At 51.9% G+C, this 24,595-nt stretch overlaps 1 protein-coding gene across 1 annotated transcript; it reads right to left on the reverse strand.

The window, feature by feature from the left end:
• On the reverse strand, positions 1-24,595 carry LOC100994627 (ficolin-2). Its single transcript, XM_055117491.2, is given in 9 exon segments — positions 1-3,337; positions 3,942-4,076; positions 4,609-4,738; positions 5,141-5,268; positions 5,735-5,767; positions 7,154-7,207; positions 7,871-7,984; positions 24,041-24,130; positions 24,133-24,595. Coding segments are annotated over 9 exon segments (1,011 nt in total). The 5' UTR covers positions 24,212-24,595; the 3' UTR covers positions 1-3,089.

Here is a 24,595-nt window from a genome sequence, read left to right on the forward strand (position 1 = left end):
TAAAGTAAAAGCCACTTTATTAAAGAAGTAAAGAAACAAAAGAATGACTACTCCATAGGCAGAGAAGCTCTGAGGACTGCTAACTGGCTATTTTTATACTTATTTCTTGATTGCATACTAAACAAGGGGTGGATCTTTCATGAGTTTTCCAAGAAAGGGGCAGGGAACTGAGGGTCCCTCCCTTTTTCAGACCATACATAGTAAGTTCCGGAAGTTGCCATGGTGTTTGCAAACTGTCGTGGGAGTGTCCTTCAACATGCTAACGCATTATAATTAGCATATAGTGAGCAGTGAGGACGACCGGAAGTCACTTTTGTCACTGTCTTGGCTTTGGTGGGATTTGGCCGTCTTCTTTACCGCATGCTGACCTGTATTTTGTGATACCCGTCCTGCCAACCTCCTATGACTAAGAATGCCTAACCTCCTGGGCCTGCAGCACATCAGGCCTCAGCCTCATTTCACCCAGCCCCTATTCCAGATGGAGTCTGGCTTGAATGCCTCTGTCACCCCCAGCCTGGCCACAGAAACCACAGTTACAGTTAAGAATCTAGGGTCTAGTGGGCACAGGCTCCCTGCCAGCTGCTGCCCCTTCTTCCAGCCCTCCCGACAGCAGAGGCCTGAGACCTCTGAAGAGCAGGAAGGGAGGCAGCGGTCCCCAGCAGAGGGACAGGGACAGCCCAGCCCTGGGGACACTCTTGGCCTTGGCCTAGGCTCCAACCTGGCTCAGCCCCCTGCTCTGGAGGGGAGCCAGACACCCTGAGGCAGCACTGGTGGCCTGAAGGAGCCAAGTCTTTCAGGGGATGGGAGAAGCAGGCACCTGCGGCTCCCAGGTGCCCACCCAGTACCAGCTGGTCCTACAGAGCCCTTCCAATGCCTGCCTCAGTTACACCTCCCGGAGGCCCTGCAGGTGCACACGCACACATGTATGCACATGTGATGCACATGTCATGCAAATACATTTATGTTATGTTAGGTTAATTACACAAGCCTCCATGACCTCCCTGTGCTGTGTTAATTACGCCAGCCTCCTGACATACTGACTGCATTTTTATAAGTACTTTTTCTTATCCCAACAAACCCCCCCAAAGCTTGACAGTATTTATAAAGTATAGCAAAGCTACATTAAATATTTAGAAAAAGTTACTTTTTAGCTCATCTCTCAATTAAGAAAATTTAAAAAAACAATATTTTTAAAAATCTCTGGCTTGTCAGACTAAAAACATTTCTATATTAAATAGCTTTATTTTTGCCTTCCAGAATAATGCCATCATGCATTCCAGGGACGACCCCATTTCTAGAACTCAAGGGTCAAGATTTGGGAGAAATTCCCAGTTCCTCCCTTTACAGCTGTGTGAGGTGCGTGTTTTCTTCATTTAAATCTCCTGTTGGAGATTGAAATGCCCAGAATGGGGGGTGAGCGGTGCTGAGGGGAGGTCTGATGCCAGGTCTCATCCTGACTGTGGCCCGGGCTGTGTGGCTGAGCTCTTTGCTGCCCTAGAAGACTGCCTGGCAGTGAATGGCTGAAGCGTGAGGCCACAGTGCATGTAAAGTCAGCACCTGTCAATGATTTGTCACCCTGTCTAAAAGCTAGGGACCCAGGTCTATGAGAAAAGAGATGTCTGGGTGTAATTTCCTGGGGCAGCACCCCGTCATTTAGTTATAAACCCTCAGGTTTGACAGCTTGATAGTTTCTGTCCTGAGGACGGGTCAGCCCCCTGGGTGGGTGGTGTGGCCCCCTCCTGCGGGCCCAGGAAGGAAGGAAGGGCCACGCCCAGGGCCATCCCTGCTTCCCGCTCTCCTGGCTCATCCCAGGCCTCGGACCCAGAGTGAGGAGGGAAGGTGGAGATGGCTGTGTCCTGATCTTCATGGCGCACCCCCTCCAGGAACTCAGAGGAAACAGTGCACTCTGCCCCGAGAAGTCCCAGACACACAGCCCTCTCCATGACTTGTGTAGGGCTTAGACCAGCTAAGACCCAGGATGGACCCTCGTAGGGGAAGGAGGGGGCCCGCGTGAAAAAGCTCAGGGAGGGATCATGGCCTCCTTGGACCCTTCTGGATCCTCTCTGGGTAGAGGGTATAGGACAAGGGCAGGGCTGTTATGAGAGTGATCGGGGACCCAAACAGCCGTACAAGGGTCAGCACTGGTCGATGCTGGGCTGCGGAGCCTCTAAAAGCCTGGTCAGGCTGAGCTGGCTGGGGACCGGGGACAGGGGACGGGTCCTCAGGAGGACCGGGAGGTGGTGAGAGGAGAGGGCCAGGCGCCATCCTCAGCAGACACAAGCTCCTGCCCTAATACACTTTTCTCTCTTGCAGGCAGCTTGCCTGAGAGAAGCGGGTGGAAGGGGCTTTGGCTTTCTGATTCAATCTGCACTGGGCTCGGCTGCAGGGCAGCTTTGGGATGGACACTCATGGCCAAGAGGAGGGTTCTTCCCTCCTCAGGAGTGCTCGGGTCCCTCACACCTGCCTCATGTAACCGCTCTCTCCGTTTTGATGAGGGAGTCACGGGCACACTGCCACTCTTGCTTCGGCTTGTGAGGAAGTAGCGAGCGGATCCCATGAATACCCAGGACAGCAGGCGGCAGGAAGCCTGGGTGACGGGGGAGAGTGAGCAGAGCTGCGGCTAGGAGGCTGGGGGCCTTGGACAGGCAACGGCATCTCTGAGTGCAAGAGAAACTTCCTCTCCAATGCGCCTTCTGACTTCCCTGACATCCAGCTCACAGAGAAGCCCAGATGGTCGAGCCCCAGGAAGGCGTTTAGCCTGCCCAGGGACCTGAGCAGGGCTGCACTCTGAGCCCATCGCAGCTTCAAAGTCTTGTATTTGTCCTTAAGGAAGGTTCCTGCTGGCATGGTCAGAAACACATTCTTACTCATTGTCAAGGAAAGACAGAGGTTTGAGGTGAGTTAATGTCACAAATCTGAAAGGGTTGATTGTGGAAACAGAGCTGGATTTGAACCTTTTCCGCACAGCAAGACAAACCCAATTTAGAATCACGACATGTGTTTCTTTTACAAACCGTAGGGCCAAGCTCCCAACCCTACCCCCCCACCAACTATGTGTGGAGGTGTCCTGACCCTGAGGCTGGCCTGGGCTAGGCAGGTCGCACCTTCATCTCTGACACCTTGTAGCTATAATTGTATCCTTTCCCCGACTTCCAGTTGATGCCATTTGCAAAGCTGCCATGAGTCCCCCTGAGGTAGCGACCATTCAGGTTTGACATGTGGCAGTTTTTGTACCACCAAGCTCCCTGAAACATCACAGCACAATTTCCGGTGTTAAGATCATTGTCCTGGTCTTTGGTGGAGAAGGACTGGTTGTTGTGGAACGTCAGGGAATCACCTGTGCAGGAGGAAATGTGAGCATCGTTACAGGCAGTAACATCATTACAGACAGTATAAGTCTTTATACCTGAGGCCTGGCCTGGTGTGTCCTCCATGTATGGTTAGGCAGGTTGTGCACTGCACAATCCAAGAAGTGCAATCCATGACTCCAGTGAATGCTGCCCTGCTGTTGGCAGTGGTCTTGGCAAATTGTCTTTAGGTCTAGCCCTGCCACCTAATGTGTACTATGTTTATTTCACAGAAGAACAGGAGGCAGGGGTCAGGATCATCATTCTCTACTCTGGATTCCATCATGGCAGACCCCTTCCAGCCACGCCCCACAGAGATATCAGCTGCTGTCACCGTGCATAGGTCCCTGCTCTGCAGAGACTTCCTTCCTGCTAGATGTCCTTGCTGGGATTTCTGCAGTCATACACTGATGTGTCCCATGACCCCCATGCTACACAGAGCACACATTGTTAGTGTCTGCGTGTAGAGATGGACGAATTGGCTCAGAGAGGTGAGGCCTCTTCCACAAGGCTACCAGGACACTGAGCACGCTCTCTCCACTTCCCAAACCCCCCTCAGAAGCCCAGGCCACACAGCCCCAAGCAGACACTCACCCGCACTGCCCTCCACGAAGGCCCCCAGGACCAGATTGTACTTCTCCGCCTCGTCGGCCACCTTGAATGATCTGTACTTAGCAAACTGGTAGTTGTCCTCAAAGTCCACCAGGTCTACACGGAGCTCGCTGGTTCCTATTAGAGAAAGGTTTCAGGGTCTCAGCGGAAGGGCCCTCTACCTTTAGACATGGGAGCTGGGGAGCTGGGGCAGGGCCTGGAAGGAGGTCTGGACTCCATGGAGGCAGAGGGCGGAGAGCACCGCAGCGTCCCTGGGGCCTGTGTAGCTCTGACCCGGCAGGGTGTGCTGAGCAGCAGGGCAAGACTCTTGACTCCCAAATCCTAGCGGATTAGAGGCAGAGTTGGGGTTGGGCCCAAACTCCACTATGGGGCCACTGTGTCCCTCCTTCCCCTCTCAGGACCTGAGATGCCAGTGGGGCCAAGACCTGAAGAGGCCTTCATCCCAGAGCTCTGACCCTCTCCCATCCTGATGCTGCCAGAGCCTGCAGCAGGGACGAAGCCCTCGGAGGTCCCAGTGCCACCCTGAGTGTGCTCAGGGCCCAATCCCCTGTGGGCCAAGAGGCTCTTGTGTTCCAGGCAGCCCAGGCCCAAGGGGCAGGGGCACCCCCATTCAGGGCCCCTGACCCCCAAGCCCCAGCAGCGGCCCTACCCTGGGCGGTCAGGGCGTGGATGTTGTCGTTCCCCAGCCAGAACTCCCCCAGCCGACTGCCGAAGCCCTGCTTGTATGTGGCCCAGTCCCGATAGAAGTCCACAGAGCCATCCACCCTCCGCTGGAAAACCTGTGGAGAAGCCAGGGGACAGGAGCCAGAGGGGGCCAGGCCGACGTCCCACAGCACGGGGGACCCGCCCTCCAGAGGAGCAGCATTTGTAGTTGGCAGAGCATCACAGGCAGGGTCACCAGCACGCCCACCTGTTCTCCTCACAGACTCCACAGGATGAAGGAGGAAATGGGGGCTCAGAGAGGGGAGGCAACAAGCCCCAAGCCACACAGCAGGAGAGCACCCGGCCTCTCCCAGCCTCCCCCAAAGGCCTGGACTTTTACCCACGGGTCACCTCCCCCATCATCTATGATTGTCCCTATCCAGGGGGATAGAGAATTCCAGAGTGTGTTCTCCCACCAGGTGTGCAGCCTGGCCTCCGGGACTCCCAGGCTGACCGCCTCTGCCCAGCCCCACACTCACGGTCCAGCCCCCTCCTTCCGTGTCCATGTCACAGAGCACAGTCAGGGGCCGGCAGTCGGGCAGGTAGATGGTGTGCCAGCCGCTCAGGAAGTGCCCTCGGTCTAGCAGGTCCTTGCAGGTGCGCGGGCCTGGGAAGGGAACCCGGGGAATGGCTGCAGGACAGGAGCCCTGGGCAGGGCAGGGGCAGTAGGAGGGGGGCCTGGGAGGAAGAAGCAGGGCCATAGGCGTCTGTATGAACAGAGCAAGACTCTGAGGCCTGGACAGGGACACGGCCCCCAGGGCCACGCAGCTGTGATGGCCGCAGCCAGTTGGCCTGACCCTCCCACCTCCCAGTGTCACCGCCACCTTCAGCTCCTGGGCACCCGGCCTTCTGGGGTAGATTAGAAATAGAAAAAAATTGCCATGGAGTGTATGTAAGTTGTCTGGACAATATTTGTCACTTCCTTGAATAATCAGGGGACAAGGAAACGGGCAAGCAACCATTTTCTTCTGTTCATATTTGTCACTTCATTCTGGCAATGGCATCGTATGAACCTGGACTTCCAGCCAAGGGCAGCCACAAGCCGTGGGAGGAGTGTGGGGGTGGTCAGTCACCTGTCAGGCACGGCTGGGGCTCCCCAGGTGCTCCTGTTCATGGATGAGAGAGGACACACATGTCACAGTTTGGAAATCAGAGCCCTTCAGCCCCCATTGGTCCGCGGACACCATTTTCTGGGCCTCCCCAGGAGGTGATAGTATGGGTCCAGCCAAGGAGTCCCTGACCCTGGTTCTGTTGACCAAATTTTTCTTTCCCTCGAGGGATGCCTACACTGGCCCCTCCACCACATGCACCCCTTTCAGAAGTTCCTGGGGAAGCAGAGGCCACCATCCCAGAGACTGCTGAGGCCTCCACATGCCAACTAAAGGAAGCCTGGATCTTCAGGCTTCTCCTGAGGCCCCAAGGCCTGCAAACAGCCCATCTTGGTGGACACGGTAATATGATGTGGGGAGTGTTGTTTGGGGTCTGGGCACCAAACCTGCGTATTTTATGTTTAGACACAACCCATGACTGAGCCTGGGGTTTGGTGAGTGTAGGGTGGTCTTATTCTGAGTAGGTCTGTGGGTAAAGGTGAGTGAGTAAAGGGAGCTTCAATTTCCTACTGCATATTTCTCCGACTCTTCAAAATTTATTCCTCAAGAAAATATATCAGAAAATTCTTTGTTTTAAAGCAGAGAATTTCCACTAATTCTGTGTTTGGAACTTGTTGGCATGGTTCTCCAAGCCATCCGGGGCTGATCCTGGTTTTCAAGCAGAGTCAGGAGGAGGGGACAAGACAGGGCCTCATGCTCAGGGGACAGAGGCCAGGACTGAGTGGGGCTTAGAGAGGTGAGCAGACAATCCCACCCCACCCTCTCACGACCACGTCCACATTAGAGGGACAGGATTTGGCCCCAGGCCCACCCACAGGGCAGATCCTCCTGCACTGAAAACCTTCCCCTACCTGAGAAACCCCCCCCCATACAGACAGCCCCCCCACTAAGAACCCCTCCCCACACTAAAAGTCCCTCCCCGAATAATCAGAACCTCTCCCCCATCCCAGAACCTCTCCCCCATATTGACAGCTCCTCCCTCCCTGCTGATAACACCTCCCCACAGCCTGCCCACCGGGAACCCCTCCCCCAACACATACCCCAAGAACCTCTCCCTACACCACCAAGAACCCCTCCTCCGACATTGAGAACCCTGCCCCCACACTGATGACCCCACTCCCCCAAACTGAGACCCCCTACACACATTGAGACCAGCTCCCACACTGATAACCCCACTCCCCCAAACTGAGAACCCACACACACATTGAGACCCCTTCCCCCACACTGAGACCCCTGCCCTGGACTGAGCCCCAAGAGCCCTGCCTGGGCAGGCGTTGGCTCTGGCGAGGACAGCGTGGCAGCGCCAGAAGACCCGTCCACATTCCTCTGCAGCCAGGTCTGGAAGGGCCTTGAAGCCGCTTCTCACTCTTGTCCCCTCCTTACCGTTGGACCCAGGTGGTCCTGCCTTCCCAGGAGGTCCAGGGGGGCCGCGTTCTCCTGCAATTTCCAAAGACACTGACTTGAGCAAAACTGCCCAGCCCAGGATCAAAGGGCCCATCCTGGAGCTGGCGGCTGTCATTTCCAATCATGACCATAACCCTGCTCGTGCTACGATGTGACTGTGGCCCCGCCCAGGCTTGCCCATCCTGCACCAGAAGGTTCTAGATCCAGGACCCAGGCCTCACGGGGCTCTCCTGTTCACTCAGGGGCCGGGAGCTGGAAATCCAGAGACCATGGGTAGAATCTCGGCTCTTTTCCTTCCAAGTGTGAGAACAGAGCGAAATCCCTGGACTCTTTGAGCCTCAGTTTCCTCATCTGAGACAGGTGGAGAAGAGTGTCATGGCCTCCGTGTTGAGGGGGGAAGGTGGAGGGACACAGAGCTTAGAAGTCGTGCCAGCGGCCGAGCAAAGCTGGTATTGGATCCAGGACTAGGAGACAGAGCTACAGAAGCATGGCCAAATGTGAGCTCATGAAATAGCTAAGAAAGACGCTCCCTCCATGTCAGAACCCTGTCGGGCCCTGGGAGTCAGTTCTTTTCCTGGCTCTTGCAGGGGCCTGACCCAGCTCTCGATCTAGGAACCACGGTGGGGGTGTTGCCCAACTCAGCATCTGGTTTCAAAAAGAGCAAGAGCCAGTGCCCCCAGCCATGCCTGCACCTACCTCTCTTTCCATTGGTGCCTGCCTCTCCCTTGGGCCCAGGGGCCCCAGGCAGCCCCGGACAGCCTCGGAGAATGGTGAGCTTGTCAGAGCCCTCCAGGCCCACCATCTTCACCTCTGCAGAAAAACACAGGTGGCCACTCAGTGTCACCTGGGCCTGAAGACTCCACTGAGCCATAGATATACCACTCAACTGAAAGGCATCTGCCACCTTGGTGACATCAGGACTGGGCAGATGGCTATAACCACAGCCACCTCCCTCAGCTGGAGGGTCACCTGGAAGGGAGGTTTTCCTGCCCTGGTGGGCACTTGGTCTGTCCTCACCTCTTGGGCACTGGTCAGGCAGAAAGGTGATTTGGGGCAGAACCCTGGCCTTGGAGGCTACCCTGCCCGAAGGCAAACCTTACTTCCTCAGTACTGTGTGTCCTGAAACAAGTCCCTGAACCCCTCTGAGCCTCTGTTCCCTTACCTACCGAGGGGTGCAGGTTCATTTCAGCTCCTACCATTTAAGACAGCATCCTAATCTCATCTGTTCTCATCTATCATATCATTGTAATCAATATCGGGTGAGAAGGACACAGGGAGAGAGGCTACCATTGCAACTCCCACGCCTGATCTTGGAGCCGATCTGAGAGTGGATGGGCTCCTGTGGGTCCACCTTGTTCCTCCACAGAGGGAGGCGTCCTCCAAGGACACTGAACAAGTTGGTGTGAAACTAGAGCTGGAATGCAGCTTGTTGTTTTTAATTAGATAACTCAAATTCAAGTGAGTGTGTTACAAAAATAACATTTGCTATTATTTGATCATTTAGAAACTCTAGAAGTATTTAAGGAAGAAAATAATGCCACCCTAACCCCACCACTCCACAACGAGCCACTAGGAGTTTCCAAGCGAATCCCCGCTGTTCCTGGCCTGTGTCACACTTCACGCCACGGACTGCTCCTTGAACGTGATGCTAGCCACAGCACACCCCAGAGCTCTGTGTCTCACATGCATTCCAGAAATCCTGACACGAATCTCTGCAAGCATCGGGAGCATCACAAATTCCTGACCCTGCATCCCAGCCCCAGGTGGACGGAGTCAGGACCTGACTCCAGAACCTGCATTTTCAACCTGCCCTCGCATGCACCGGAGCCCATGGTTTGGCACCCGAGTGTCCCCTCGGGAGCCCCGAAGGAGGTCCAGAACTCACGGGGACAATGCCACCCTTATTGTGCCGCATCAGGGACACCATGGGAACTGCCATCTCCAGAGCCCAGCAGGTCCTGGATGGAAAGGTCCTGCAGTGCTCATCCCCGCCTGACACCCTGTCTTTCCGGGTGCTTATCCCCACCTCACACCCTGTCTCTCTGTGATGGCGACCATGGCAGAATATCTGACTGGTGTCTACCCAGCTGGCGCCACAAGCCTCACCTCCCCACACAACACCATGACTACGCTTTTTACGCTTAGAGGGGGACATGTGGCCCAGGGAGACTGGAAACCTGCCTCGGTTTCCATTATGGGAGGGCAAGCAGAGGAAGCTCCGTCTCTGAGATGCCGCATCCATTCAGGGCCTCTGCGTTTGTTCACATAAGATGAGGCATGCAGAGCTGCTGTCTCACTAGACGATGCTCCACACGGCCTGGTGCGAGGCCTGGAAGCCAGGAAGCCACCAATCACGAAGCTGCCAGCTTTCAGGGACGAGAAGTTTCCAAGAGGAGGCCCTGGAGTGCCCTTACCTGGACAGGTGTCTGCCACCTGGAGAGCCCAGGCCATGCCCAGGAAAGTGAGCAGCAGGGTGGCAGAGCCCAGGACCCCCACAGCTCTGTCCAGCTCCATCTCTTCTGGTCTTTGCTTCAAAAGGTGCCTGCCCTCTTATAGGGCTAGAGAAGCCAGCCTCCCTCAGACTCCAATTTCTCATCTTCCGAGTGACAGCCGCTTCCTCTCCGCGGGCTTGGTGACGCCAGCAGGAGGTGCGAGATCATCTCCAGGGCTGCTCCCTACCCCCCGCCCCTTGGGGATCCCATGGCGACTGTCATCCCTGCAGGGGGACGGTCTCCTTCCAGGGAACAGGCTGACTTGCTTGTGGCCTTGGGCAAAGAGCCCAGGCCCATCCTCCCACCTTTGTTCAGCGGTGAGCAGATGTCACCATGAGCTGAGAACGGGGAACAAGGAAGAGTTTGCTAAAGATGTTCTGCTTCAAAGAGGTCTCTCTCCCTTATCCGAATACCTAGAGTCCTCATGGCCAGGGCTGGTCATGGGTCACTGGTGTGGGCCTTACACAGTAACCCTCACCACATCATGAGCAGACTTGGGACTCTCCTCAGGAGGCTTGGAAACTGCCACTATGAGGTCCAGGCAGGCTGCCAGGGTGAAAAGGAGAGGAAAATGCGTGTGTGTCCACTGTTTCCTGGGGCAGTATGTAGAGCACAGTGGCACACGAACAGGAGGGAAAGGAGAGAAGAGTGGGGAGCCTGGGGGACTATGACCCAGGTACACATCTGAAGGGGAGACCTTGAGTGTGAATGCAGGGGCTTAGCCTGTAGGGAGGATGAGAGTAGGCGAATTTCACTCCTAGGGCCCAGGGAACCCCCTGAGCCCTGAGGCCAGGCATCCCACCTGTAGGATGGCTGTGGACTTACTTCAGTGGTTGTGTTCACCTTTTGGAGAAGAGCTGGCCTGAAGGTGCACTCTCGCCTTGGACTGAGCCAGGTTAGAGACAGAGACAGTAGCAGGTGGGGCCCCAGAGGCCGTATACCTAAAGCCCCCAGAGACGGAACCAGCACTGCACCTCCCACTACCACCACCGCACCCTGCCACCTGCTGCCATCGGGATGCCGAGGTGCCTTCTTCCTTGGCAAGATCAGTAAAAGGATTTTAAACTGTGACCCCAGCCCAGCAAAGTCACGCGAGAAACAAAATCCCATCGGATTTTCCTTCAATGCCCATGGAGATGTGTGGTCCTGAGACTATGACTAGTTAAGACCCCCCTCGGGTTCCATGGTGTTTAGGGCAGACCTCTCAAGACTTAATTAAGGCTATGCCAGATGCAGATGTGGTCCAGGGATGAACTTGGGGAAGACACAGGCTCCATGGAGATGCAGATATGGAACCTAGAAAGATGGCTTGGGGGCATCTTCCTCAAAGTCCTGAAGTCACCTGCAGAGGAGCCAGGTCCCCAGAGCTGCCCAGTGAAACCCCAGCAGCCAAAATTCCGAGTCCTTAGGCAGGTTCCTTTACTGCATGCTATTTGTCCTTCCTAATAGAAGCATCTTTCAAACCTAGATGACTTAAAATTAAGTCTAGAAGGCTTTAAAAGCCCAAAGACATTATATTAATATTTTAGTGTTCAGAAATCTAAAAAAATATGCTATTTAAAGTACTTGCAATAGTCAAGAGAATCTGGCCTATTGGAGTGGGTGCAGGATAACTTCAACAGAAAATGGCCAATTGAGTAATTGATTTGGCAGAGTGCATTTATGCGGAAAACTTACCGAATTCATATAAACTATTGAATCACTTTATTGGAACTCTGAGTTTATCACATGCTGAATTTAAATGATTACATTTCTAGCAGTTCATATTCAGAAGGATTTTTTAAAGTTAGACAAGGTACTAAAGGATAAATGTGGTTATATTAAATGCATAAATGCAGTAACAATGTTTGAAGGTGTTTATTTAGCTAAGTTAAGGAATGGACCAAGAATTATTCACAGGCTCCTTATAGGTGGTTATTAAAAGATAGAATAATAAGGTTTATCAGTCACACTTTTAAAATGAAGGCAGAATGCAGCTTTTAAAGTACACTTTTTTTTTGAGACGGAGTTTCGCTCCTGTTGCCCGGGCTGGAGTGTAATGGCACAATCTTGGCTCACCACAACCTCCGCCTCCTGGGTTCAAGCGATTCTCCTGCCTCAGCCTCCCGAGTAGCTGGAATTACAGGGAGGCACTACCATGTCCGGCTACTTTTTGTATTTTTAGTAGAGACGGGGTTTCCCCATGTTGGTCAGGCTGGTCTCGAACTCCCAACCTCAGGTGATCCGCCCACCTTGGCCTCCCTAAGTGTTGGGATTACAGGTGTGAGCCACTGCGCCAGGCCCTAAAGCAAGATTTTTAATAAATGGAAATAATTAAATTTGAATTCGTTTTGGAAAGCAAAGGAAGACCTGAAAAGTCTTTGGTGAACTCAAAATTGCCCACAGATGATAACACACAAAAACCAAAGCCCTCACAGGCACCAGTGTAAATGTTGGTCAGGGGTGCTTCCAGGGGTCACGTCACTTGTTACGGGCAAGGAGGCTGAGGCTCAGAGAAGGGCAGAAGGTCCCGCAAGGCACATGGCCAGTTCATGGCTGAGCTGGCTTCCAGCCCTAGCTCCTCGGGTCCCAACTAGGGCCTTTTCTACCCCCCTGCATTAATCAGGGACAGAACTAATAGGATAGGCATATATAAAGGGGAGTTTATTAAGTATTAACTTACAGGATCACAATAGGCTGTGTGCAAGCTGAGGAGCAAGGAGACCCAATCTGAGTCTCAAAACTGAAGAACTCGGAGTCTGATGTTCGAGGGCAGGAAGGATCCAGCACAGGAGAAAGATGTAGGCTGGGAGGCTAGGCCCATCTCGCTTTTTCACATTTTTCTGCCTGCTTTTTATTCACTGGCAGCTGATGAGATGGTGCCCACCAGACTGAGGGTGGGTCTGCCTTCCCCAGCCCACTGACTCAAATGTTCATCTCCTTTGGCAGCATCCTCTCAGAAACACCCAGGATCAATACTTTGCATCCTTCAATCCAATCAAGTTGACACTCAGTATTAACCATCACATCCCTCTTCCAGAAGTTTCCCTCCCACACAAGCTACCTCTGTGCCTCAGCCCAGGTCTCCACCCTCAGGGTGCCAGCTGTTCTAGGACAGGTGATGCTGTACACAGGAGACAGACCAGGCAGGCATGGATCCCATCTGTGAGGTCTCTAACGTGACCACCATCTCACGAAGGCCAGGAGGACAGAAACGGAGAATGCGGCCATGAGACTCTTGTAGCGGACAGCAGTGGCTTCATGTTGCCGGAAGGTAAACTGTGATCATGGAAGAGATTTACTACAAATTCTAACGTGGCCACTAAAATAACAACTTTCTACAGATTCAAGCCATACAAAGTATGTTCTCGGACAACAATGGAATTAATTAGAAATCAAGAAAAGAAAGGTGTCTAGAAAATCCTCCCAAATATGTGGATACTAAATAACATTCTTCTAAATAAGATATAGGAAATAGAAGAGGCCAAAGGAGAAATTAGAAAGAATTTTGAATTGAATAAAAACAAAAAGGCAGTAAAATACAGTTTGCATGGTGTTCCTAAAGCACTCCTTGGGAGGCAAATTACAGTGTGAAATGTTCACTAAAAAGGAAGAAAGGTCTCAGGTCAACAGCCTCTGCTTCCGTCTCAAGAAACTAGAAAAACAAGAGTAAATTAAATCCAAAGTAGAAAAAAGAGAATGAATAATAATGAACAAGTGCAGAAAATCAATACAACCTGAAGCTGATTTTTTGAGAAGGTAAATAAAATTTATAAACCTCTAGTCAGACTGAAGAAAAGAGAAAAAAGAGGGAGAATGCAAAATATCACTATTAGGAAGAGATCAATGACCTCACTACATATTCTACAGATATTATGAGGAATATAAGGGGATATTAAAACACTTTAGCACCAATATATTCAACAGTAGAAATGATATGGACAATTTCTTTGAACCACCAAAGTCACTCAAGAAATACATAAGTCAAACAACTGGTGTGGTGGCTCACGCCTGTAATCCCAGCACTTTGGGAGGTCGAGGTGGGTAGATCACCTGAAGTCAGTTCGAGACCAGCCTGGCCAACGTGGCAAAACCCCTTCTCTACTAAAAATACAAAAATTAGCTGGTGTGGTGGTAGGCACCTGTAATCTCAGCTTCTCGGGAGGCTGAGGCAGGAGAATTGCTTGAACCCAGGAGGCAGAGGTTGCAGTGAGCCAAGATCGTGCCATTGCACTCCAGCCTGGGTGACAAGAGCAAAACTCCATCTCAAAACAAAACAAAACAAAACTATACATATAAAATAAATTGAAATTGTAGTTAAGCCTTTATTTTTATTATAAAGAAGTTTATCAGGATAATGTGGTACTGATGTGAAGGTAGACATATAGACCAATGGAACAGACAAGAGAGCCCATAAAGAAATAGAGAGTCTACAGAATAGAGAGCCCAGCAAAAAAATCTCCAGACCCAGACAGCATCACTGATGAAATCTACCAAACATTTAAGGAAGAAATAATAGCAATTCTTCCCACATTCTTTCTGAAAATCAGAAAGTTACAACTACTTTATCATTCATTCTATGAGGCCAGCAATTCCCCAATAGCAAAAGTAGATAAAAATCATTGCAAGAAAAAAATAACTATAGACTGATAGCCCTCATGAACATAGATACCACAATTTTAAGCAAAATTTTAGCAAACTGAACCTGTCTATGAAAATAATGTATCATGAGCAAGTGAGGTTTAGCCCAGGAATAGAATGTTTGTTTACCTCTTAAAAATCAATGTAATTCTCTAGCTTACCAAATTAAAAATGATATACTATCATCTCAAAAGAAACAGAAAAAGATTTGAACATTTTCATCCATTCCAGATGAAAAAGGCTCTCCAAAAATGAAGAATAAAAAGTATTCATTTTCTATCATTGTGTAACACCTGTTTATTATCTTACAGTTTTTGTGGGTCAGGAGTCCATGCACAGTTTATTGGTGTCCTCTGCTAAGGTCTCAAAAGCAACAACTGAGGTATCAGACAGGGCTATAGTCTCATCCGTGGTTCAACTGGGGAGTGGTCTGTTTTTAAGCTGGTTCAGTTTAGGGGCAGACTGCAAACCCTTGTCATTGTATTAATAGGAATTGAGGGATACATTTTCTTGCTGGTTTTTGGTTGGAAGATGCCCTTTATTCCTAAAGACTACCCACAATTCCTGTCCCATGGGGTTCCCCAAATGGCCACTTCCTTCTTCAAAACCAACAAGGGAGTGAGAGAATGCAACAAGACCAGCAAGATGGGAGCTACCATTTTATGCAATAGTCACGTGCACATAATCACATACACAGCTTCCTCTTTGCTGTACTCTTGGTTAGAAGCAAATCGTAGATTCCCTCTACACTCAAGGGGGGTGGGGACCAGTGGGGACCAGACATGGCTGTGAGCAGTGAGGTGCAAGGATCCTGGGGAACACCCTGGGGCCTGTCTACCACGGAAGGAAGCTTGCTCAAGGGCATCCACAAAAAACCCACAGTTCACATCACGTTGAATGGTACAAGACTGAATGAACGCAATTAGAACAACCAAGAGCAAGAGAAGGTGTCCACTCCCACCATTTCTACTCAGCAAGGTACTAGAGGTCCTAGTCAGTGTCACTGGCAAGAAAAAGAAGTCATGCATATTAGGAAAGGAAGAAGTAAACTGTTTTTTTAATTTAACACATGACATGATTCTGTAGAAAATCTGATCAAATCTGAAAAATCTACTAGAACTACAAAGTGAGTTTAGCAAGGTTGTAGTATATAACTTCAATATATAAAATCCATTGTTTTTTTCAAATCACCAATGAATAATTAGAAATTAAAACACCATTTACCATAGCATTGAAAATATAAAATACTTATGGATAAATCCAATCAAATATGTTTAAGACCTATTCAGAAAACTACAAGATATTGTTGGACAAAATTAAAGGTCTAAGTAAATGAGAGATTATACCTAGTTCATGGATAGGAAGATTCAATAATGTTAAGCTGCCTATTCTCCCCAAATTGATCTGCAGATGCAACACAGGCCAAACAAAAATCCCAGCAGCTTTTTAAATGCAAATTGAAGTTGATTCTAAAATTTATATGGAAAAACACAGGATGTAGAATACCAAAACATCTTTTAAAAAAAACAAATTTGGGAGGTCAATACTAATACCTAATTTCAAGAATTATTATAAAGCATCACTATCAAGAAAATGGTTGTTTGGATGTAAAAGCAGACAAATAGAACAATGACACAGAATAGAGATTTTAGAAATAGACCTACATGGATGTGGAAATTGATATTTGATAAAAGCACAAAGGAAATGTAGTGGAGAAAAGCTAGACTTTTCATTAAGTGGTGCTGGACTAATTGAATATGTAACAAAAAGAACATTGGTCCCCACCTCACACTATATAGAAAAATGAATTTGAAATAGATCATAGCTCTCAGTGGGAAATAGAAAAGTATAAAACTTCCAGAAGAAAACACTGGAATTAGGCAGTGATTTCTTGGATAGGATACTAAAAGCATAATCTCCAAAAGCAAAATATTGATTAACGGATTGTATCAAAATTAAAATATTCTGTTGTTTGGGCTGGGCACAGTGGCTCCTAACTGTACTCCCAGGACTTTGGGAGGCCAAGCTGGGCAAATCACTTGAGGCCAAGAGTTTGAGACCAGCCTGGCCAACACGGTGAAACCCTGTCTCTATTTAAAATACAAAAAATTAGCCGAGTGTGGTGGCACACACCTGTAACTACTGCCAACTACTTAGGAAGCTGAGGCATGAGCATCACTTGAACCCGGGAGGTGGAGGTTGCAGTGAGCCAAGATTGGGCCACAGCACTCCACCCTGGGTGACAGAGCAAGATCCTATATCAAAACAAAAACAAAAACAAAAAACAAAAAACAAACAAACAAAAAAAAAAGTTCTGCTGTTTAAAAGGCTGTGTTAAGGGAATAAAAAGAAAGCCACAGTTCAAATGAAAATCCCAGCAGCTCTGTTTTATTACAAATTGAAGCTGATTTGTACCCAGGGCTGCTGGGATTTTCATTTAGACTGCATTGCATCTGCAGATCAATGTCAGGAGAATAGGCAGCTTAACATCGTCGACTCTTCCTAGCCACAGACTCAGAGAATATATTTGCAAATCATATGTTGTAGGCTGAAGAATGGCCCCCAAGGCCATCAACCATACATGGCAAAATGCAAATGAGATGAAGGATCGTGACACAGGGAGATGATCCTGGCTTCTCTGAGTGGGCCTGGTGTAATCCCAAGGGTCCTTCTAAATGGGGAGCAGTAGAGTTAGGGTCAGGGAGGAAAAGGAGGCAATGAGGACAGAAGCCAAGATTGGAGACATACTCTTTGCAGATGAAGGGAGGGGCCGTGAGTTGTTATGCAGCAGCCTCTAAAAGCTGGAAAAGACAACGAAGCAGATTCTCCCCAGAAGCCTCCAGAAGGAACCCAGCCCTATCAACAACTTGACTTTAGGCTTCTGACTTCCACAACTGTAAAATAATAATTTTGTGTGATTGTAAGCCTCTAAGTTTGTGGTAATTATCTTACAGCAGCAATAGGCTCTCATGCATCACATACATTTGATAAAGGGGTGGTACTCTGAACACAGAGATAACTCTTCAAACTCAGTAAAAAAAAACTAACCCTCCAATTAAAAAAAAAACAGGCACACGATGTGAAAGGATGCTTCACTGAAGAAGATGTGTGGATATAGCAAATAAGCCCATGAAAAGATGCTCAACGTCATCAGTCATAAGGAAAACGGGAACAAAACGTGATGAGACGTCACCACACCCCTGTGAAACTGGTTCAACCTAAGAGGACTGACGGTACCCAGTGCTGACAAGGATGTGGAGGACCCGCTTCTCTTGCACTGCTGGATTAAGCGGTGCAGCCTTTTTGGAAAACTGCTTTGCAATTTGGAAAAAGTTAAAAACATACCCACTGATATGGTTTGGCTGTGTCCCCATCCAAATCTCACATTGTAGCTCCCATAATTCCCATGTGTCATGGGAGGGACCCGGTAGGAGGTAACTGAATCATGAGGGAGGGTCTTCTCGTGCTGTTCTCGTGACGGTGAACAAGTCTCGCGAGATCTGATGGTTTTATAAAGGGGAGTTCCCCCGCACTACGCTCTCTCTTGTCTGCTGCCCGGCGGGACGTGACTTTGTTCCTTCTTTGCCTTCTGCGATGATTGTGAGGCCTCCCCAGCCACGTGGAACTGTGAGTCCATTAAACCCCTTTCCTTTATAAATTACCCAATCTTTATGAGCAGTGTGAGAACGGGCTAATACACCTATCGTACAATCCAGCCATTTCCAAGCCTGGATATTAACCCGGGAGAAATGAAACCATATATCTACACAAAGACCTGTGCACAGAGATTCATAGCAGCCTGGTTTGTCATGGCCCCACCTGGAAGCAACCTAAATGTCCATCAACACCTGAATGGATACATAGCTGTGGTCTATCCACACACAGAGTATGACTCTGCTGATCGGATACACAGCTGTGGTCCATCCACCCACGGGGTACGACTCCGCTGAATGGATACACAGCTGTGGTCCATCCACCCACGGGGTACGACTCCGCTGAATGGATACACAGCTGTGGTCCATCCACACACGGGGTACGACTCCGCTGAATGGATACACAGCTGTGGTCCATCCACACACGGGGTATGACGCCGCTGAATGGATACACAGCTGTGGTCTATCCACACACGGGGTATGACGCCACTGAATGGGTACACAGCTGTGGTCCATCCACACACGGAGTATGACTGCAGTGAAAGGAAACAAACTGCTGTGCACAGTACAACATCATGACCCTTAAAATAGGTCTGCCGGGGGGAGGAAGACAGGCAGCAGAGAGTGGATAGGATGTGATTTCACTCGTAAAAAATCTTAGGAAAATAAGCTATAGTGACAGAGAAAAGCACAGATGTTGCCTGGGGACACGATAAGTGGGGCCAGGTGGGGGTGGGTGGGATTGCAACGAGGAAGCTTCTGGGGGTGACAGATCTGTTCCTTGTCTCAATTGTGGTGCTGGTTTCATGGGTGCATCCTCTGTCAAACTACTCAAGTTGTGCACTTCAAAGCCATGTAGCTTATTCAATGTCAAGTACACCCCTGTAGGCTCTTAGAAAAGAAAATCCTGTGGGACCCAGAGCATAAGCTTTCCGATGGCTCTTTCCTCTCGGGTGAGGGGCAGCCAGGACTCCTGCCCATCCCAGTCCACCTCCCCACAGACCCACATCCTCCCTCTCAGCACCGGGTCCTAGAAGGAGCTTGGCAGGGGCCGAGCAGGGAGCCCAGTGCCCACTCTACACAGCTCCCTGGTCCCGAAGGGTCTGGGGCCCCAGAGCCAGAGAGAGGTGAAGAACAGAGGACTGGGTGTGGGCTCAGCGTGCGGTCACAGGGGAGTGAGCACTCAGCGGCGGCACAGCCCAGCCCCGCTCCTCTCCACTTCCTGCCCTTTTCCTGGTCAGGATGATGATATGACCTGACAGGTGGGACCCGCGAGATGCCAGGCATGAGCCCCCCATCCAACTGTCGAGAAGGAGGACACAGGGACAGCCCAAACAGTGGCCCCCAGACCAGGATGCAGTCACAGATCTCAGAAACCACAGGCCCCGAAAACCACACTCAGTGGCCAAGCCGCGGGAATCCATGGCAGAGACAATTCATTCCACCAGTCCTCAGCGCCGATCCTGGAATATTGCCCTGCCTGATTGGGATCACACGTTGAGTAAATTGTAGAAGAGTGGTAACAGTAATAAAACCCAGGCCTGCCCACTCAGGGGCTTTCGTAGCGCTCAATCAACCAATCAATCAATAAGTACAAGGCATATTAGAAAACAAAAGACACTTTGGGCAAGGAAACCAAAACCCGAGGGGCTGTACCATGTCGGCCGTGCTGGCAACGAGGTCGCCTGACTCTGGGGTCAGAGGGCAGCGCCTCTGGGTGGAGAATGGAGAGAGGGCACCGCCGAGCCCAGTGCTGGTGTTGGGGGAGACCTGTGCAGTGAGGATTCTGACCCGCTTAAGGGAGGAGGCTCTGAGCACACAAGCTGCCTTCTGCCAGCTTCCCTCCCACCTCCCTCCCACCCCACCTTCATCCTAAAACCTCTCCCTCTTCTGGGGCTCAGTGTCATCTCCCCTCCCCTAGGAGCATCTGACGACTCAGAGTCTGGGGGCTTATACTGTGCTCTCCGTGTTCCCCTTCCTTCATCACAGTGGAGTGGCTGTGCGGTCAGTGGTAGGCTGGCTGTTCCCCCGCAAGGCCGGGCTCTGTGCTCAGGGCAGGGTCTCCTTTGCTCACCGTGGCTGCTTGGGGCTCAGTACAGGAGGCACCCAGGGCACCCCCCGAGGGCACTTATTGCTGCCACTCAGGCACGGCCTCCCTCCACTGAGGTAACATGGGCTTGGCCCCCCGAGGGGCGCAGCTGAACTCAGAGGCCAGGTGGTGAAGGTGCAGGGAGTGGCAGGCGTCACCCTGGGGGTGAAGGCTGGGGCTGGGAACTTCTGGGCACCCCCTGGCCCTTGCCATGCCCAGGTCTACACTCGGCCCTCCCAGTGAGCCCACGGACCCCTGCACCCACACTAGGCCGGGTGGGCCAGGCTCCAGGCAGTGGAGTCAGAACCGTGGGGCTGCGAGACCTGCTGCCTCGGGGGGCAATGGGCTGGGGGCTGCTGTCTCCCACACGAAGCTGCAGCCAGCAGAACTCGGGGAAACCGGCATCCAGTGTCCCACAGAGGGGGTTTGCCAGGTGCCACCAGCCACCTCCACATTAACTCCTTCAGGCCAGGCTGCCCCTTGGGCAGAGGAACCCTGCCTAGCCCAGGGGCTGTCCACGGAGTCTGAGAGTGGACAGGAGGACCACCAGAGTCAGATCCGATTCATCCTCTCAGGCCTGGGGCAAACCCACCCCATGTGAATGAAGCCCCCTAACAACAGGAATTTGTGGGCCCCCCCTCCTGCAGCCATCTGTCCCCCTTATGCTGGCTATGGGTGCTTGCAGACAGTGGGAGCTCGGGAACAGTGCAGCGCCCACCTGAGGGGCCTGTTCTGTGATCACGTAGCCCTCACCTGCATCAGGAGCACCTGAGGGCAGGAGCCAAGGCTCCTCCATGCTCCCCACACCCTCTCCTGTGAGCCTCAGCCCCTCGGAGGCCTCTGCTAGAGGCTTATGGGTCCCTGCAGGTCACAGGTTGAGAAGAGTCATCTGTGAAGCAGCCGCACTGGGCCTGCCAGCATTTCCACCTGGAGAGTTGAGTCGAGCAGAGAAAAGGCAGAAGGAAGCCTCGGAGAGACTAACAGAAGCAAAAACAAAGCCAGAGGCCTAGGGAGGGCCCTGATTTCCAGAGGCGGGGAAGGGAGCCTGCAGGGGTCTGAGCCCTCTCCGGGAGAGAGAGACCGAGGCTGGGGAGAACCCTCCACCCTCTGCGGGGTCTGGGCTCAGGTCAGCTGGTCCCAGGAGAGGGCCCACTTGGCTGACCAGAAGGAAAACAGGTGTTGTCAAGCCTTATGCAATCCACGGTTTTGTGGGCTCAGCTTTCTGGCTAATTCCAAGAGGAAGCGCTTGAGGGAGGAGGACCTTTCCCTCTCCCATGGGCCCAGATCCGTCTCACCCACTCGCCCCCTTCAAATCTTTGCTTCGTTCTTGATGAGGGATTCACGTGCACACAGTCACCTTTGGTACAACGTGTGAGGGTCTCATGCATGAGTCCCGGGGGACCCTAGGAGGCAGGTGGCAGGAAGCCCCGGCACGGGGGCCGAGTGGGCAGAGCAGGGGCCAGGCGGCTGGGGTCAGGTGGCTCTGAGTGCAGAGATCGGCAAACACTCTCTGTAAAGGACTGATTAATACACAATTTAGGAGTTGCGAGTCATACGGTCTCCGTCCCAACTACTCTATTCTGCCTGGCACTTGGAAGCTTCCAGGGATGATAGAAACCAACCAGAGACAATATGGAAGCCATGGGCATGGCTGTGCCGATAAAACTTTATTCACAAACAGGCACGGTGGCCCTGCTTTGTCTTAGCCAGTGGGGAACTCCCTCAGCCCTAGGGCATCTGATCCACCCATAGGGCCAAATCACAGGGAAGCAAGGACGGATGAGCAGCACAGTGGTGTGGTCACTGGTCAGGGCAGGGCAAATGGCCATGGCATCCCACGATTGTCTGTGAAGCAAGCAAGCACTGATGGCTGCGGTGAGGGAGGCACGCTGGGGCTTCGCCTAGCCTTGCAGATGGGAGGCAGGGGGCTGGATGCTGGCACTGGGTGCAAAGCTCTGCGGGCCATGCCTACAAGGGACTGGTGGGAGCTCCCTCTTCCCATGAGGATGGGGGCCACGATCCCCACATTGCCCTCTTGGTGAGGGCTGAGGGATGCGCTTCTCCAGCCAGGGTGTGTGGAGAGACCCTCTGACCTCAGCGCCGGGCTAGGTGGGCCGCACCTTCATCTCCGACACCTTGTAGCTGTAGTTGTTCCCTTTCCCCGACTTCCAGTTGATGCCGTTTGCAAAGCTGTCATGGGCCCCCCTGAGGTAGACACCATTCGGGTGTGACAGGTGACAGCTGGCATACCACCAGGCTCCCTGATAGTGCACGGCACAGTTTTTAGCATCTCGGTCGTTGTCTTGGTCTTTGGTGGAGAAGGGGTAGTTGTTGCGGTATGTCAGAGAATCACCTGCTCAGAGGGAAAAATTGGGCATTCTCCATGAAGTTCTAGGGAGCCTGGATCTGCTCCGCTGGGGCCTTGGTCTGTCCTCACCCCTCGGGCACTGGTGAGGCGGAGAGGTGATGAGGGGCAGAGACCTGGCATTGGAGGCCACCCCGATCTAGGGGAGGCCCATGTCCTCAGTGCTGTGTGTCCTGTGGCAGGTCACTTAACTCCTCTGAGCTTTGTGCCCTGGGCTGCCAAGTGGGGATAATAACAAGGTTGTGGCCAGGATTTGGTTAAAGAATGTGCATTTTAAATCTATTATTGTAATTTATGGCATTTAGAAAGAGCTTAATAAACAGCGGGCACTTTCAATAACTAATGACCACCAATATTTCTAAGAAACTTGGGGAATTGGGGCTGACAAAGCATTTTCCCTCCCAGACCTTGGGAATGTGGTTGTAGAATTACTGGGCTGGAAGGGGCCTTCTAGGTCCTCTGGAGAGGGGCAGTGTGGGGTCCAAGGACACAGCCAGGTGTGGCACAGCTGCAGCCAAACCAAGGTTGTTTACTTCTTTGAAAAAATATTTTTCATTTTGTTGATTATGAAATAAATACGCCCTGCTAAGGGCTCTAAGAGACCGTGGAACGGAGCGGTGCTCTCACCAGAGACATGGCAGCTGCCACTGCTTGGTGGATTTTTTTTTTTTGTCTGTCCTCACCCCTGGCTCACTGGTCAGAGCAAGTGTAGACCACTTTTTTTATTTGCTTAATTTTTCTCATTAAAAAAAGAATACTTAATAATGTAGGATAATCTAGAAAATAAGACATGTTTGGGGGAAAAAGTTAACTCACCCGTAATATAATCAGTGAAAGGGCCTCTGTAGTGTGTGTTTTCTTCCTAGCCCCACTCGGGGCCTTTCTCCATGGGACCCACCATTACCCTGGCCCCTGGTCCACCACGAGCAGGCTCAGACCATGGTGCCCACTAGGGTTTTTGGAAGCCATCCCTGGTTCTGAGTTCAGAGCAACGTACTCCAGCATGGCCGCGATGCAGGGGGGCCAGAGCCTCCCCCAGAAGGTGGAGCTGCTGGGAAACCCCTGAGTGCCCCCAGGAGCCCAGGGAAGGTCTGGAGCCTAGGTGCCACATCGGCCTCACTGGGCTACGTCAGGGACACAGTGGGGACCACCTGTCCCAGTGCCAGGCACATCCCAGGCCAAATTCCCTGCAGAGCTGGGGCTTGACTTTGCTGGCCACGTCCAGCTGGGTGGTCTTGCAGTGACACTGATCGTGGCACAGACTCTGACTAGGCCCACTGCCCGCCAGCGCCCTGTACGCCCGCTGCCTCCTCACACAGCTGGTGAGGCTCTCACGACGGCCCTTCTGCGGAGGAGGATTCGGCCCCGGGGAGACGGCCCTGCTGCATGCTCTGAATTTGGGACCTGGCCCGTTTGGCCCCAGGGCCCTGTTCCTAACCCCCGTGTTAGGCTGCATCTGTTTCTTTGAGCCTCTGTCTCGTCTTTAAAGGGTGAGGCTTAAAACAAGCTGTTGAGAAAATAAGGCAGGAACCTTCACAAAGGGCATAGTACCGGGCCTGGCGTGCTATGAGTGGTCAGCAGGTGGCCGCTGTCAGCTTCCCGGAGTGTGATCGCTCTAAGGTCCTACCCCCCGGGGGGCTGACTCACCTGGACAGGTGTCCTCAGTCAAGGCCATGGTCCACAGGAAGGAGAGGGCCAGGAGAGCAGGTCCCATGGCTACGGCAGCTCGGCTCTGCCCTGGGGCTCTGGTCTTTGCCACTGAAGGAACTCCGTGGTTCTTACAGGGCTGCAGCCGCCCACTGTAACCTCTGTCTCCATTTCCCAACCCCAGTGGGGATGGCCACTCCCTCCCGAAGGCTTGGTGGCACCAACTGGCGGTGGAGACAGCCTCAGGGCCGCTGTCTTCCGCAGGCCCCACAGGCTTCCCACTTAACGAGCCTGGCTTCCCCTGGCAGGGACGCTCTGCCCAGCAGAAGGCTCCCTGAGGCCCGTGTGGGAAGGGCCTGCCTGTTTGTGTCTTTAGGGAAAGCTTGGCGGAAACACTGCCTGAGGCCCGCAGCAGGACAGAAGGGCTTGTGGAATCCAGCCCTTGAGGAAATCTCTTGCAGAGAATCTGCTGTGAGTCCACAGAAGTTTAGGAATGTCCACTGCGGTCTGAGTGGTTCCCAGGGGAGGGAGAGGGAAGCAGGATGATTACCAGGA

This window comes from Pan paniscus, chromosome 11 (assembly GCF_029289425.2).
Source record: "Pan paniscus chromosome 11, NHGRI_mPanPan1-v2.0_pri, whole genome shotgun sequence".
NCBI classification, from domain to species: Eukaryota; Metazoa; Chordata; class Mammalia; order Primates; family Hominidae; genus Pan; species Pan paniscus.